The 16244-nt window shown below is 39.0% G+C and overlaps 1 protein-coding gene across 1 annotated transcript; it reads left to right on the top strand.

Moving 5' to 3' along the window:
* Positions 1-753: 753 nt before the first annotated feature.
* arhgap31 (Rho GTPase activating protein 31) lies at positions 754-15707 on the top strand. The gene is made up of 12 exons (XM_047606446.1): positions 754-3366; positions 5937-6039; positions 6375-6519; positions 7697-7779; positions 7893-8000; positions 8162-8304; positions 8407-8614; positions 8785-8906; positions 9510-9566; positions 9738-10382; positions 10488-10636; positions 10880-15707. The coding sequence occupies exons 1-12, from the start codon at positions 3267-3269 to the stop codon at positions 12890-12892; spliced, it is 3876 nt and encodes a 1291-aa protein (XP_047462402.1). The 5' UTR covers positions 754-3266; the 3' UTR covers positions 12893-15707.
* Positions 15708-16244: the final 537 nt, after the last annotated feature.

Here is a 16244-nt window from a genome sequence, read left to right as displayed (position 1 = left end):
ACGACTCCCACTTCTGATAATGCCTCGCTGGAAGTGTCCTATAGGCGTTATTCAAAAAAAGATTGCTCTTATTGCCAGGCAGATTGTAATTTAAATGCCTCCTTTTTAATCGATTAAGTGTTATTAGGCTATGGGAAGAACTATTAAGTAAATTCAGTATTTACTTATTTGAGGTATCCCGATTCTCTTGGAAACATGGTTTTGAATTAAAAAGCCTTTTTATTTCTGATGGAAAAGGAGAGTGATCTGAATAAATACAGAGTTATGATGTTTCATTCTCCAGGCTGAGTGTGAATGTTACGTAACAGTGAAGACATTTTAAGATGGACAAGATTCAATGCTGTATTGCTTAGGACAATCAAATCAACTATGTGCATAAAAGTAATTAGTTTCTTAACAATGCATTTTTTCTCTCAGAGAGGCTGTGGCATCCCAGGCATGAATAGACAATTCTGAGTATTAGGGGTTTTGCTCCTGACATTATTGCTGTTGTGCTGGTACACCATAGCTGATCACAGTCTGCCAATTTGTCCTGGATATATTTTTCTAGAAATTCTGAAATTGAATTGCAAATGTTCACAAATAGAGATTTGTGACTAATTCAGTGACTGACATGGAGTTTTAAATATATCTTCCCAGGCATTGCATCACTGCAAGTACATGGAGGGCATGTACCAATTCACTAAAAGTAAGAACAAGAATAACCCCTTATTATTCACACATACAATGAAATGTCTTCTTACCATAGACCCTTTTTTTTCTTATTAACTAGTGCAAAGAAAGAGCGGGATGTCTGAGGCTTTGTGTGAACAGAATGATGTCATCTCCTCTTCCTTTGGTGCAGAATGAAAGCTTTGTCTTGCTGAGGCCAGGCCCGGTCAACTAGCTCACATGTGACATTCACAAAACACAAAAATATCAACACTGAAAGTTCTAAACACTGATCTACCCACAAACCACATCATTCAGACCCATCAGAAGAATGCCAGTACAGCGTGTACTGCATTTGTAAATATTGTAACCCTTGTACAAGTGTAAAAATTCACTAACCTCTATGAAGAACAGTCGTTTACGGCTCAAGTAGTGTCACAATGCTTTAGGTTCCAATCTTGTGGACTGATTTCACATCTATTCTTAACAGATACCGGATGGAGAGGTTTTTTTTTTTAAATTAAATGCTGGTAGAGCCTGACAATATCACAATATTTCAGTCCCGCTGACCTGCTTGATCTGTGTGGGGTTTGTGCAAATTTCTTCTTGATAGTTCATTTGTCTCCTGGGAATACTTGCAGAAAGAAACTATCACATGCGCTCTCGTAGGTGAAAGAGGTTACTTGTTGCAGAATCCACACAGAATTATCACCAACCTTACTGTTCTCTCTCAGCTCACGTGAGAGTTTCAGCATCTGTCAGCTCATTGTTTTGGTTTTCCGGCCCGTTTCTTTATTTTGGGTTAGTCGCTCAGCTCCCGTCAGCGTTTCAGCTTAAGGACATGCGACATTTGATCAGTCTTGAAGAGGAGACTGATAGTGAGCTATGGGCATAGTTAAGAAGCATTTTAGCATGTATTGAGCCAAATAATTTCTCGAGGCACTGATGGAGACCAAAACAGAGTTAAGAATATCAGACTTCTGTCAGGTGGCCAAAAGCATAACTCTATATCAGTGCCAATGTTGCGCCTTATCTACTTGTAAATAGACAAGAAGTACCAATTGAAAAAAAAAAAAAAAAGTCATAACATATATGTCTCTCATTACTGCCAGTATAACTTTATATTTTGTTACTTTGGAGCATTTGGAATCCATTTCAGAGCCTTTATTTAAAAAAATTGTGCTGATGCCGAGTCAAAAAGGTTTTGCAACAGATTTGTATCACTATTTGGACATGCAGTTGACATGCTTGTGTCTTAGTGGATTTTAATTTGTTAAATACCTGTATCTCCACTCCAGTAGATCACTACAGTCAGTGGTTGTCTGGTATGAATGCTGAAGGGCTAGATTTGCTGCAATTAGTGACTTCATGCACAGTTCAATATTTCATAGCTGTAAAATGTCAAGCCTCAATTTGTGGAATTGGGGTTTAGGATCTGTAATTTTCCATGTGAAACTATTAAAAGCCTACAGCTTGTGAGGAAAACTTCATCATTACCCAGAGCTGTAAAAGATCAGGACATTAATGGAGACATGATTTATTGTACACAGTAACATCAGTGGTAATGCATTTATTTAGTATGTGTTATACTTGCTGATGTGTTGAATTAAACTTGCAGTCCAGTTTAAAAAGAAAAAGATTAAATGCATGGCTGTAACAAGAACCATGTGTTGTCCATCTCGTCACGCCGGCCCCCCCATCTCCCCCCATTTCCCATCTATGCCCTTTAGGCCCTCACTTCAGTCACCTCCCACTTCCCTCTTCCTTCAGAACCCGTCTGTTTTTGTTTTCGAGCCTGGGCTCTTTGCACAGGAAACTTTATACATTGGGAGCATTCAGGAAGGCAGAGGGCAGCTTTCCCGTTAGCTCCAAGTTTGGGCACATGTAAAAAAAAAAAAAAAAATGAATAAAAGAGGTCAGTAATTCCTAAACCAGGACAGAAACAGAAGTCAGCTGTTCTCCTCCTCCTCCTCCTCCTCCTCCTCCTCCCTCTCCCTTCACTTCCCTCCCTTTACAATGTCCCAACATTTCAAAACTCCCTGCCACGAGTCCATTTCTAAACACAGAGTATTTGGAAAATCTTACTGGTAAATAATTAGAAATAAATAACTAATGTTCAAAACGGGGTTTGCCACTCTTGATGCATGTGTGTCTCAGCTACAGAGAAGCCAGTGAAAAGGGGAGACTGTGGAATGAAGGAAAAGAGGAGGAGATAAAAAGGAGCAGAGAGAGACTGGCTGGGGGTAAAAAAAACAACAGGAAACCAACCGATCCTAATGCTGTTTCTGCAAATCCTTCACATATAAAGCGGTGGACCGCCACGTCCTGGCAGACCAGCAGCCACACTATGTCCTTTCTTCGCACATCTCTTGGAGTAAAATCAATCTGAAGGACTTTAAGTTTAAAAAGTGACGTCACTTCTGCTCTCAGCCTCCAACAGTGCGGTTAGTTAGAATGTGAGCGGATGCAGACTTTTGGGAGCTGTTTGCTGGGATTTCTGTGCCGCGGCTGCTTTCTGACCTACAATCACAACCTTTCTCGAGGTCATATGGATCAGTCGCTGTGCTGTCAAGGAACTTCTTGTTTTAATCATCTGGACTACTAACTGGAGCCACATGAAGAATAAAGGGACTAAGCAGAAGTCCAAGAAGAAAGGAAGTGAAAATGCGTTCGGCTGTGACCTGATAGAACATCTCCAGAATTCAGGACAAGATGGTAAACTTTTTCTTTTGCTTCCTTTAAAACCAAATTCTCCTTTACAAGCAGTTACCATTAAACTACACATTACTTTGTTGATTGATTACTTAGGGTTGTGGGTACATCTAACCCTCAGACACAGTGTTTGAGCTTTTAGTGATTCACAGGACAACAGTAGCTTGTATAACACTTTTCACAAACTTTTAGTTGTTAAAGTCAGACAGAAAACATTAAAAAAATGAGTATTTTTCTGTAACAAATTCAGTCAGGTTTAGAGGTTACATATTGCTTTATTACTGTACATGTATTCTGCCTTTCTTAAAGCCATCCATTCACTCATTGGCTGGATTTGATGTTCATTTGTGACTTTGGGTGTGGCTCTTACATTTTTTTTGTGTCAATTTCCTATGGTGACTATAGTTCCTATGACTAATTCGGTGTCTGACAAAAGACTGGGCGGTGCTGAGGCTTATACATCAGACAAAATAATGAGCCAAGACAAAAAGAAAACAAACAAAATGCAATTATTCAGATACGCGGTCAAATTGAATGAGAGGTGTCCATTTGGTTTTCATTCGCTTTTACTCTTTTCTAGTCACCTATGAGTTTTTGTCAAAGAGGGAACATAAATCCCCCACGTGCAGAGGCGTATGAGTAGCTGTGTCGAGGACAACTTTAAGAAGGACCTGTTAGAGTGGACACACTGTGAGGCGGGGCATTTGGTGCAGGAAGTGAGGGAGGAGGTTCTGCTTGTACCCCGCTATCATGGAAGCAGCAGACATATTGTGCTTTGAGACTGTAGGTGTCTTTTAATGAAAGGACGTGGATACCTCTGGAAGTTACAGGAAAACTGTAGGAATAAACCCATTTTGATTTTCTCTTTTAGCTTTCTATCAACCCAATACATTTTTTAGCTACATTGTTACATGAATGACAACATATACAGCCACAATATATATTTGAGGGAAAACACTTTTACAAAATTAAGAATGAAAAATCTGCACTGGACATGCTATGAAACTACCACTTCCTGTCTTACATAATATGTAATCAGGATGTGTTACCAGCGTAAGACTGCACTTAAACATCTGGACTCCTTAAATCAGCATAGGACAATGTATACAAAATATGTTCACAAAACCTCACAAAGAGAGACCCTGCAGGGTGGTTGAGGTTTAGTACAGCCCCCCATCTGTGAGTTAGTGTCTAGTGTTCACATTTTAACTTTAAAATGTTCTTCACAATCCATCATGATTCACTGCACCTTTAAATATCAGCCCAAACTCATGTATTTATTCTGTATTTTGTTGTCTGTTTCAAAAAGTAGAAATGTTCCATCAGAGCAGAAACGGAGAAGCACTAAATGACAACTCCAGAGTTGTTCATCATCCAGAGTTTGACCACAAGCATGCAGCTGAAAATCCAATTAAGTCAAAAAGATGAGAATGTAAATAGCAGATCGTTGGTGTCTGTGGTAATGACTGAGAAAGGAACCGTTGTCAGAAGTATCCAGACGTTCATTCTGTGGATGGATGGATTTTAAATACAAATGATTTGTTTTACGTTTCATACTGAGAGAAACAAAATCAAAGTAAATGTTAAGAAATAAGATTAAGTTTTTACCATTAAGTTGGAAAAATCTGATCTTTGAAAGGTGCCCTTAGCTACTGATTTCCAAATGAATGGCAGTTATCTTTTTATTTAAACCTCCACAGACACAATAATTACCCATTAGTATCATACACTACTGAGAGATTAAAACTGAATTTGTTGGTCTGACAAGACTTTGAAGATGTAAGATCTAATTTAATGTTGCTCTCTTTTTATGTCTGAAAAAGCCACACTTAATATCGAGACATGATAAATCAACTTTCTGTTTTATGGGGTGAGGGACTCCTCCTTCATGCACACCCTCAGATAACTATACTGAAAAGCCTGCTTTCAGTCACAATCTCAACCATCTCAGATTTATTAGCTCTACATTTTTATTAAGGGAAGTGTTTCTGTTTACATCCTTCAGAAATTGCGTAATATGTTTCAAAGCAAGAATAATCTTTTCCAGGTATATTGATCTGTGGTCAGCAGTTATTTTCAGTATCTGTTAAAGGGAATCTGTGGTCAGAGTGAATTAGCATGAGATTTAGAATGACAGGCACTGGAAATCTCCTAAATCTGTAAAGATTTTTAGAAATGAAGCCTGTCTACATGATGGAGTGTAGTTTAGAAAGCCCTGTAGGTCAGCGGTAACATTTCAAAAGCAGTTTTCTATTAGAGGAAATGTCGTAAGTAATACCAGCTACAAGGACTGGGTGTGTCAACTTTCCTCTGAAACAAACAAACCATTTTTAACTTCCTGTCAAAGTCCACCTACAATCACTGGCCCTTAGCAGAAAACAGACGTAGTGGAACAAACCACATACCATGAAGTCAACCATATGTACATTGTTACCACTGAAATGATACATTTACAGTTGTTAGCTTCTTTTTTTAAGGTGAATATGACCATCAAGTTTGATATGTATTTTTATGTGTGATGAATGTGTTCAAATTTCTCTAACACCGTGATTAACAGAGTTTCTTAACTGTAGTTCCACAGGTTCTCAAGAAATGTGCTGAGTTCATTGAGAAGCATGGGATCGTGGATGGGATCTACAGACTGTCTGGGGTCACATCAAATATCCAGCGTCTCAGGTACTAATGCTGTGGGTTATGTAAATTGCAATAGTACACGGATCTCCCACTTATGGTGCATATTTGTCATGAAATATAAAATAAAATCTTAAATAAAAAAGTTTTATAATAATGGACAAGTTGTGGACTGTATGAATATCCTCTGTAATTATTGGTCTGGAGATCCTGTTTAAATCAAATTGTGCACATAAAATTAGCCCCATATATGCATTGTTTTATTAACTTTATATTGTGTACAGTATTAAACTATATTTCAGTCTTTCAAGCTACATGTTGCAAGGCCTGTTAGCTTGTTGAATCCAAGCATTCAGCTAACTGTGTGTGTTTGTGTGTAGGCAGGAATTCTGCTCTGAGGCGTGCCCTGACCTTACAAAGGAAGTGTACCTCCAGGACATCCACTGTGTGGGTTCCTTATGTAAGCTGTACTTCCGGGAGCTACCTAATCCTCTGCTCACATATGAGCTATACAGCAAATTCACTGTGAGTACATTTAAATCATCTTCAGTTTTGATAATGAGGGTGTGGTGAACACTGTGGGACTTGATAACAGATTTGTGAGATCATGCTTTACAGATAGTAATTAGTCACCAACAAAATGGCAACCCCAATGCCAGACATTAGTTGTCTGAGCTGTATTTAGTTTTCAGTATATTTCTGTGACAAAATACTGTAGTGTTGTACATGAATGCACAAAGGGATTCTATTAATAGTTGCGTTTATTTGGGGCATACCTGCCAATGTGCCCCGATGCAATATGAACATGAAGACTGATTTAAAGATGAAAGTTTCTTGTTTCTTTTGGATCCCACTGGTGTTAAAGACTTGTAAATAAACAAGAGAAGATAAATTTAGATCAGATTCTAATAATCACATTCTAAAATATATTCAAATTATATTGTCAACCTCCATGGACAAAATTTACTTGACACATCTACATCTAGGATCAGCCTTGTAGCAGAGTTTTCGGGATAAACCAAGAAGGCAGAGTGGAGAAGGGGAAGGAAACTGTAAGACGTGTGCTCTGTGTAGCGTTTCTGTGTACCTCGACAGGTCATTTGCATACCTTGGCATTCATACATCTCATGCTGCGCATTTCCTGAAAGCTACAGGAATCCAATCTTTTAGAGAATATCTGTCCTTCACATGTTGCACTAAAACAAGAATGTTCTTTTGTTTGTTTTGTTTGTTCTGTTTTTTTTTTGAAAGAATGACGTTATACTTCAGTTTTTGGGTGGGTTTGCTGCTTGATCATGCCCACTTTTATGTTTTCACATCTATTTGATTCAAACTCATTTTGTAAACTGTGGCCTTTTTTAATGAAGCATGTGATTTTGAAATTACCATTTGTACTAAAACAAAAGGGACCAAGTTAAAGTTTATGACCCAACATGTGACTTAAAAATTCAGCTATTGCTTGAACGTCAGTCACGTTTCTGTTTCTGCATGCACTCCAGCATGTTTGTTTAGATGCATATAGGAGGGATAACTGGCTTTGGAGGCTTGACAAAACCTGCAGAACTATGCAGTGGGATCAGCTTGTACTTAATCTTTGGGATTAAGCAGAAAATCCAGTTTTCAAATCCATCATTTTAAACGTTAACAATTAAATTGCACATTTCTGACCTTAATTAATGGATTCTTCTGTCTCTTGAAACAGGAAGCAGTCTCGGTCCACGGAGATCATGAGAGACTTCTACACCTTCAGAGGGTCATAAAAGAACTGCCGAGCGCTCACTTCAGGTAAACCTCAGCATTTTTTCACTCGTCCAACTGATTACATGAGTCCCATCTGTCTGGTTTGACCAATAATGATTTTATAAATGTAACAAGAAGTTTTTGTCAACTGTCTTCAGGACACTAGAGTACCTCACCAAACACCTGGCCCACCTCGCTACCTTAAGCAACCAGACAAACATGCATACACGTAACTTGGCCCTGGTGTGGGCTCCAAATCTGTTAAGGTGAGTTTAACTGCACAGATGTATCTGAAATACTTCTTATACACTTGCACACACTTCAAAAAAAGTATACCTCCACTTCTAATACATCCAAGTATTTGTACTGACAACTCAACAAAAGTGAAGCATTTTTCTTCAGAAGATTTCAATTCTTATTCTCTTAGATCTAAAGACATTGAATCTCCATCTGGTAATGGAGACATGGCTTTCCAGGAGGTGCGGATACAACAGTCTGTGGTTGAGTTTATATTAAATCACACAGAGCAGATCTTCAACTGTGATTTTGCACAAATCAAACCGAAAGAAGGTATGTCAATCAAAAAGTAGGACTACATCCGTATGGTAGATGTTCTGAGCAAACATTTTAATTTGATAATTTACAATATATATTTTTAATATATTTACATAGGGCCGAGTTTGATGTGTGCAGAGAAATATGCCACACTGCCCATTAGTGGCCAGTGTGGTCCAATGAAGCTGATGAGCCTGGAAGAAGCTCAGGCCCGCTCCCTAAGCCCAAACCACCCAGTGCATAAAGAACGTCAGCGGGAGAACAGCCTGCCTGATACCAGCACTGCCACGCTCTATCACACTGTCATAGACATATCAGACAGCAAGTAAGATTTAGGTTCAGTCTTTTGAGTCACTGATTATTGTTATTTGAAGCGCATGTGATGTTTATTTGCCATCAACTTTGCACATATGGTTCACTATGTCAAATTTGTTTAATTCAAAATAATAAGCTGCCAGATAACACTAGGTTTAAGAATCTTCATTTGTGTTTTAGGAGAAAGTTTTCTGGGAAGTCAAAAAGGTGGAAGTCAATCTTCAACCTGGGAAGATCGGTGGATTCAAAGGGAAAATTGAGCCGGAACGGTAGTGTGTTCATAAGAGGACAGGGGATAACAGGTGGGTTAATAAGCAACCATTTGCATTTTAATATATGCGGTTCCATCAGTTCAAGGTAGTCCAGAGTGAGCATGAAAGTTGGTTTTAAATCCAAACAACAGAAACAGGATTGCATTATATATTATTATTATTATTATATTTTCGTCTTGTAACTTCATTAGTCCTGTGCTAAGATATTCAAATACAGCAATAAATGGTAGAATCACCCACAGTTCCTTGACTACACAGGGCATGGGGAACTGCAGAAAAACAACATTATGTACTTAGAGGGCAAATAGGCTCTTTTAAGCGTTCCATAATAACAAGAATCGTTATTATGGAATAATTCTTGTTATTCTTGTTATAATGGAACGTAATTCAATTTGTCGTAATTCAATTCATATTTCAACATATTATAAAAGCAAAAAAAAAAAAAAAAGATCAAAAAGAAAAAACATTGCCAAGGCACTCTGTGGTAGAAAAAGTATAAACCTTTATTTAAGCATGGCAAAAGTTGTTAAAAGCACATAGGCCTATGCTTTCCAGCCATATTGGCCTTCACCAGGGCAAAAATTCTGTTCTATCTGTGTCTTAAAGTTAATGTTATTGTTCCTTTCTCTACAGAAAAGGCAGCTCTCCGTCCATCTAGGAGCATGGAATCCTTGTGCTCCCTACCAACAGGTGGGGCTAAGATCTTGATAGATTGGCATGGAATTTAAACAAAGCTTAAAATGTTGTGGATGCTTTAATTTGTTAAAAGAACGACAAAATCATGTCTGCAGAATAGTTATTCGGTGTATAGATGCAAAAACCTTTGTCCAACATTTTAACACTGTATTTTTTATTGAACAGATGATGACAGAACAGGAAACGATAGCTCAGCTGGTGGTCTTGGCAGCCTTTTCATTCCGGATGTAAAGTCCAGAACACTGGGATCTGACTCCCTCTACGACCTGAGTGAACATGACCAAAGCTGGGAGTTTAAAGGGAAGAAAGGTGATGGGGCAACAGGTGGCTTGAGCTCTGGCATGAACCAAAAGGGGTCTCCAGGTGCCTCTTTGCCCCCTCAGAAAACATTGCCAGAGCAACTTAAGGTGTTTAAAGGAGATGAAGTCACCGGCTACAAGCCTACCTCTCCGAAAAACAGGAGGATGTTGTACTCGGGTTCCTCCCACAGCAGCTCCTCTCGGCCCTCCTTTCCAGGAAGCTTCTTCCCACTGGAGTCCTCGCCGCGACATCAGCGCAGAGCCGTCAACATTTCCGAGCCTTTTGCTGTCTCTGTACCCCTTCGGGTGTCAGCCGTTATCAGCTCTAACAGCACACCATGCAGGAGCCACGCCAAGGATAAAGCAGCTACTCTTAAACCCACCAGAGAGACCACAGAGCAGAGCAGCAACATAGGAAAGAGCAACACTTTCCCACTACTGGAACCAAAGAAGCAGGAAGGAGCGGAGAGGAAAAACATCGAGAAGCTGACTTCTAGAGTTTCAGCACAGGGTAAGGACATCTTCCTTCATTGCATTATAAAATGGCTTGTTGCATATGACATTCATACTAGTGACATAAGATATAGTGAAAAAAAAACATTCTTGATTGGTTCAGATACAAGCAAAGAAGTGACGCAAGGTGGCCGAGCAGGGAGGAATATTTCTGAACTGGAACAGCTCCCTCTTGAAAAGGCAAGAGAAAACAAAGATTCAGCACCATCTTCTGGGAAAGACCAACACAACCAGCCTACTGATACACAACTGGTAAATCTGTTTGCTGCACCAACTGCTTTACCAAGTCAAATGGCCGTGATTTAAATTTTAAAACAGTAGGACTGCAATCTGGATTCTGCTTTAAAATTAAAGAAGAAACTTCTAGTTACACTTTCTGAGTTGTAGTGTAATACAAAAACACAGTGTTTTTGGCTGCATATTGTTCCTCATATCAGCACATAGACACATTTGTTGTATTGTTATTTAATCCTTTTATCACATATTATTTCTCAGGATAAGGGATCGTCTACTGGGAAAGAGCTGTGGTCTGACCTCCATCAAGAGCTGAAGATAACTGAACCTGAGATTGATCTGCTGGATGAGACTTTTAGACCAGTTTTCAGCTCAATGAGCTCTTGTGAGAACAAGTTAACAATGGACGTTAAATCCAAGCGAAGCCGTAGCTCTCCATCTCTGTCTTTGCTGTGTAGGGAGCAGTCTTCAAATACCTCTCTGAGTGAACACATGTTAGCCACTGGCTCTGACTCAGCAAAGAAACAACCCTCAGAACCTGACATCTTATTTTCCATTCACAAAAATGTTGACGTTTCTGTCGAAAAGACTGCTGACATGGCGGACGAGAAAGAAAAGCATCAAAAGGTCGCACCAGTAAGCACGGATAAGTGCAAACCTCCCTTAAAGGAAACAAGTTTAGATCAAGTTGGGAATCCTTTGACAATAGAGGATGTTCCAGTGATTGCAAGCTTCCCAAGAGCAGAGAGAAAATCTCAGACACATGAAATTCCTCAAGAAGACCACATAATCTCCACTGATGTAGCAAAGAAACTTTTGATTCCTCAGATGGAGCTTATTCAGAGGCTCTCCGTGTGCATGGAGGAGAGACGCAACACCTTGGAACTGCCGAACCTTGACGATGATGAAGGATGTGGAGGACACACAGAAGAGCTGGACTTGGTGGAGCCCTGGGAGGAGCTTGGCTCCACTAAGCAGTGGGTTACCAGCCCTCTCCACTCACCTGATGTGGAGGAACTGTTTAACCAGCTGTCACCGTTCAGCTCACATGGGGAAGCTCTGGGCTTAGAGGCAGGGAATGTTTCATCTCCTTCAGTCGATAATAAACAATCTCTCATAAAGAGCACTGAACAATTCTCAGGAAACGTCCCTCAGAAAACCAGTAGCAAGCCGGAGAGCAAATGGACACATCTGTCATCAGTGCCTACAAGGATCGGTGGGAATCACGCAACGCAACCTCAAGCAGGAAAGTGCAGCACAACAAAACAGAAGAATACAGTGTCATCTCAGAAGTTTAACAGGCAAATGTCTTATGAGGCAGCTGCTTCAGATAAAAGAGAAGAAAACTGCTTTTCTAAGCACAGGCCCTACTCTCTTAACCTTGACCTGGGGCATCGATATATCAGAGACATTTCCAACCAGCAAAATCGTAACTCATCAGAGTTTTCCTCTTGTCAGAGAGGATTAATGGCCTCAGCTGGAGCTGTAAACAACGGGTTGCCCACAGAGTTGGAGCTGTTTCTGAATGATCGACAGGCACCTCTTCGGAGGAACTCAGCCCCAGTCAGCGTGTCATCTGTGCGCACAGCCTTCATGATAAAAACGTGCCAAGCCAAAGCTGTGCCTGTGATCCCTCCTAAGGTGCAGTATAGTCAGATACCTCACTCCAGACATGAGAATGAGTTTGATGCAGCAAAGGAACAAGAACAGGAACATCCCAAAATGACTGCAGAGAAAAGCAATGTTGCGTCATCTTTAATGATGTCAGATCTGAAGGAGGAGCTGGAGAATAAAGAGCCTGCATCCAAACACCAAAGACACCCAAATGTTGAGAAACCTGCTGAATCTGGGAAGACCACATCCACTCAGGAACTGCCAGTCATAACCAGGAGACACCCACCAAGTCTGGAAGTGTTTGTGGATTGTCCCAGACCCAACAGAGGCAACCTCCTACAAAGACCATCCTTTAGGAACAGACAGAGACCCCAGAGTCTCATTCTGCTCAGCCCTCCTTTCCCCATCATGGACTATCCACCCTCAGGGGACGATTCCAGGCTCCTTTCATCCATCAAGAGCCTTAACAACACATCAGCAGGGAACGTCTTTTCTAAAGACATGTCTGAGAATTTCAGTACACCAGAAGGGGTCGCACTTCAAAATAAAATGACTATTCCAAAAAGTGGGCAGAGACTGGAAACATCAACCAGCTGCTTCTACCAGCCACAGAGAAGGTCCATGATATTTGACAGCAGGAGCCACCGGCAGATTGAGTGACAGAGGTACACTCAGTGGCTATGAGACTGAGGGGTGTATGTAAATAGGTCTTGACCTTTTATACACCATTAGATTTTATTCGCTGTTAATTGCTCATTCCTTGGAAGATGAAGAATAAGTTTGGATAAAATAAAAACACAGGAAGTGTCTGTGAAAAAACAAGAGGAAGCCATAATGTGACTGTGACTAGATTGAGATCTAGTGTTGCAGCAAAGGAATTCATTCATCCATTCTTTGCTAATTAATTTTTTCATTTAGTTGACTAAATGCTTGTTTGTATTCTGTAAATCTGTCAGTGACCATTTCAGTTGAGATTCATACAGAAAATATTTATAATTTCATGCTCAACTGTATGTCTGAGTTATGAAATCAAAGTCTACCTGGTCACCAGCTAAGTGTTTTACTACACAGTCACAGTGTATCACTGCCAGATCTTCTTCTTCAGAGAATTTTAACAGTTGAAAGTGATGACTATTAACTAAAAGCTTTGTTTTGGAGCATGTGCTGCCAGATATTACACTGATTAAACAGAAGGATGAATTTATTTTTACTTTGGAAGCACAAAGCAAGAAAAAAAATTATTCAACGTTGACTAATTATTACTTTTTTTCCCTTAGAGGTTTTATTACACAGATAAAAGTACCAAAGCAACCATGTAAAATACCATGAAGGAGAGGCAAACCAAGTAATTATTTAGGGCCCAGTGGAAAAAAAATAAGAAAGGTGGCCTCCAGATGGCAACTTATTGGTATATTTTGCAGTGACAACCACAAATTCCCGTAGACCTACAGTACAAAGTGACAAATTTCAGTAGTTTAGATGTGGATAAAACACGGACGCCTTTGCCTCCAAAATCCACCAGAACTCGTCACTGTCAACATGTAAGCATGATTTTACAGCTGCTGCAAGACAAGGTATAGTTTTAACTGCTCAATACAGTGCTGTGTGTAAGTATCTGCACGCTGCAGAATTTTGGACATTTCAATGTAAAATGTACTGAAAACATCAGCAGTCCTGGCAGTAGACAATGAGAACCCAATCAAATAAAGGGAAATGAAGACTTTGAACAGATCTGTGAGATTCAAAAGTAAATAAACTCTTGTTTTTACTATCTGGTGTGATGCCTTGTGCACCAAATGTCTAGAGCAGCTTGGAGAGATTTTAGCCCATCTCTAAATACAAAACGACTTCATTTCTGAGATATTGGTGGGTTTGACATAAATCCCTTGCTTCAGAACCTTCCACAGTATTTGTATTGAATTGAGGTCAGGACATTGACTTTCAAAACATTCATTTCTTGAATTCCAGTTTCCCTCGAGATACAGCTCACAGGCAAATGTGCTGATATTTTCCTTTAGGATTCGCTGGTATAATTCAGAATTCATTGGTCTATCAACATGGAGAGCTGTTCCAAAGTCCTCAGAAAGCCTTTGTCTGAGCCATACACAAAAATGTGTTGTGAACATCAGATTGTGACAAATCATTGTATTGATGGAAACACTTCTGAATAAATGGACTCTCATTTGGCCTTGAAATTAAAGTAATCCTAGATGATCACATACCTTTGCATCTCACAGATATGTAGTATTTGGTCATTTTTCCTGGATAAACATGATTTGTTTGAGTGGGTTCTCTTTGTCTGCTTTCAGAACTTATGTGAAAATGTGCTGATGTTCTGGGGGGTGCAACTACTTTAAAGCATCACTGCATACACTTGGTTTAGTTGGTTTGGTTGTTCCCAACTCAGATGTTAAGCACCTCCAAAGAGTCATGAGATAAATATAGTGGGTTGTGAAGTTATAAATGTGGCAGAATAGAAGAGATCCAAAAATTAGGATTAATACTTTGGTCCTAATTTGTAAAATAAATAAATGATTTATCTGTCAAATAAACAAAGTAATGAAGTATTTGTTCCATCTTAAAATATTTAAAACAGTGAACAGATTATCCTTGGTCGGTTAAGCAAGTTTAATAATGTTACATCAACTGTCAAACAGTTGAACAGCCAACATTTGAATTTATTTATTCCTATATTAACTTTCACATGATATGAAGTTAACTAATTAGTTATCTATATATTGTATGGAGCGATCAGCTCTGTGATAAGCTGATGTCAGTGTGATTTTCTTTAAAAGTTCTTATTTAAAGGTAAAGCTCCTATTTCTGATTTAAAGAAGCTGAACTGACAGTATTTACTCACAGAGGGATTTTAATCCATCTTGATTTTTTGTTTGGATTTTATGGCAGGATTGTTTATGTGTTTTGGTTTATGGGTTTTCAGCTATGGGAAAAAAATCATCAGTCATGGTTTTGGTGTTAACTGAAATTCTGGAGCTGCTCATCAGATGGTAAACTGGAAGTTGACTGTGCATGCTGACTGTATTCATTGTATTTGGACGTTCATGGTGCTTTAAGTCAAAGTCAGGTGATGCCATTTATATGTGTTTCCCTTCTCATTCTGATTTGATGTAAGGACCTTTGATATTACTTTGTTGTTTTTTCTTTTTCTTTTCTTTTTTCTTTTTTTTTTGCCATAAACGCAGCAGTTTGGAAGTTACATTGTATTTAAGATGCCTGGGATGTTAAACATGATGCAGTCTTTTTATACTGGAGTTTGGATGGGCTGGATGAATGGTTACATTTGTGTATTGTTGATAATGAAAATGACTGAACTGTGTGTTTTCATAGTAGAAACATCTGAAGTGTTGCCTTAAATATCCAGTGATGGCACCTAAAGCAATGTACTGTATATAAAATGGTTACTGATTTTTGTTAAAACAACAAGTTATGGGAATAAAAACTTTAAATGTTAAAAGAGGTTTCCACTTTGACACAAGCATGTGTAGCTGTCTTTTGGGGGATGCTACATCTACACTAAGAATTTGTTAAAATTACATTATTAACTAATTAACTTGAAGTAACAAGTACTCAAAGTTATAAGAAAACTGCTGAGAAGAACTCATAAGCCCTAAGCATTGTTGATGACCGCTGTGTTTTTACCAAATGAGGGATGCTTTATTTTAGACACTCAGGTTCACATTTTGTCTTTCCATCCTTTATTCCCTTAAGGTATTCCCTTTCCATTATTTCAGTAAGTTTAGCTGACATGTGTAAAAATGTGTTTACTTATTGTCTTAACTGTGGTATTAATAATGTAATATGATAAATTTTTAAGCCTCTTAACGGATGGAAATGTTTGTTGAGAGTCCTGGAAATGTTACAACTTTCTTTCCTTCACAAAGCAGCTTATTGAGTGGACATGGTCACAGAGACAGTGGTGCTGCTGTCATTCTGGACCCATTTTCATGGTGATGCTGTGGAATTTAAAACCAGGATTCTAAGTTAATGTTTT

This window comes from Mugil cephalus, chromosome 15, assembly GCF_022458985.1.
Source record: "Mugil cephalus isolate CIBA_MC_2020 chromosome 15, CIBA_Mcephalus_1.1, whole genome shotgun sequence".
NCBI lineage: Eukaryota > Metazoa > Chordata > Actinopteri > Mugiliformes > Mugilidae > Mugil > Mugil cephalus.
Note: the sequence above shows the minus strand (reverse complement) of the source record. Positions and strands in the feature narration are given on the sequence as shown.

Excerpts from the sequence above, each read along its gene's own strand:
- arhgap31 (XM_047606446.1), top strand. The coding sequence starts at position 3,267 with ATGAAGAATAAAGGGACTAAGCAGAAGTCCAAGAAGAAAGGAAGTGAA. Across the intron at positions 8,305-8,406 it reads ACAAATCAAACCGAAAGAAG|GGCCGAGTTTGATGTGTGCA; the intron begins GTATGTCAATCA and ends ATATTTACATAG. Across the intron at positions 9,567-9,737 it reads CTTGTGCTCCCTACCAACAG|ATGATGACAGAACAGGAAAC; the intron begins GTGGGGCTAAGA and ends TTTATTGAACAG.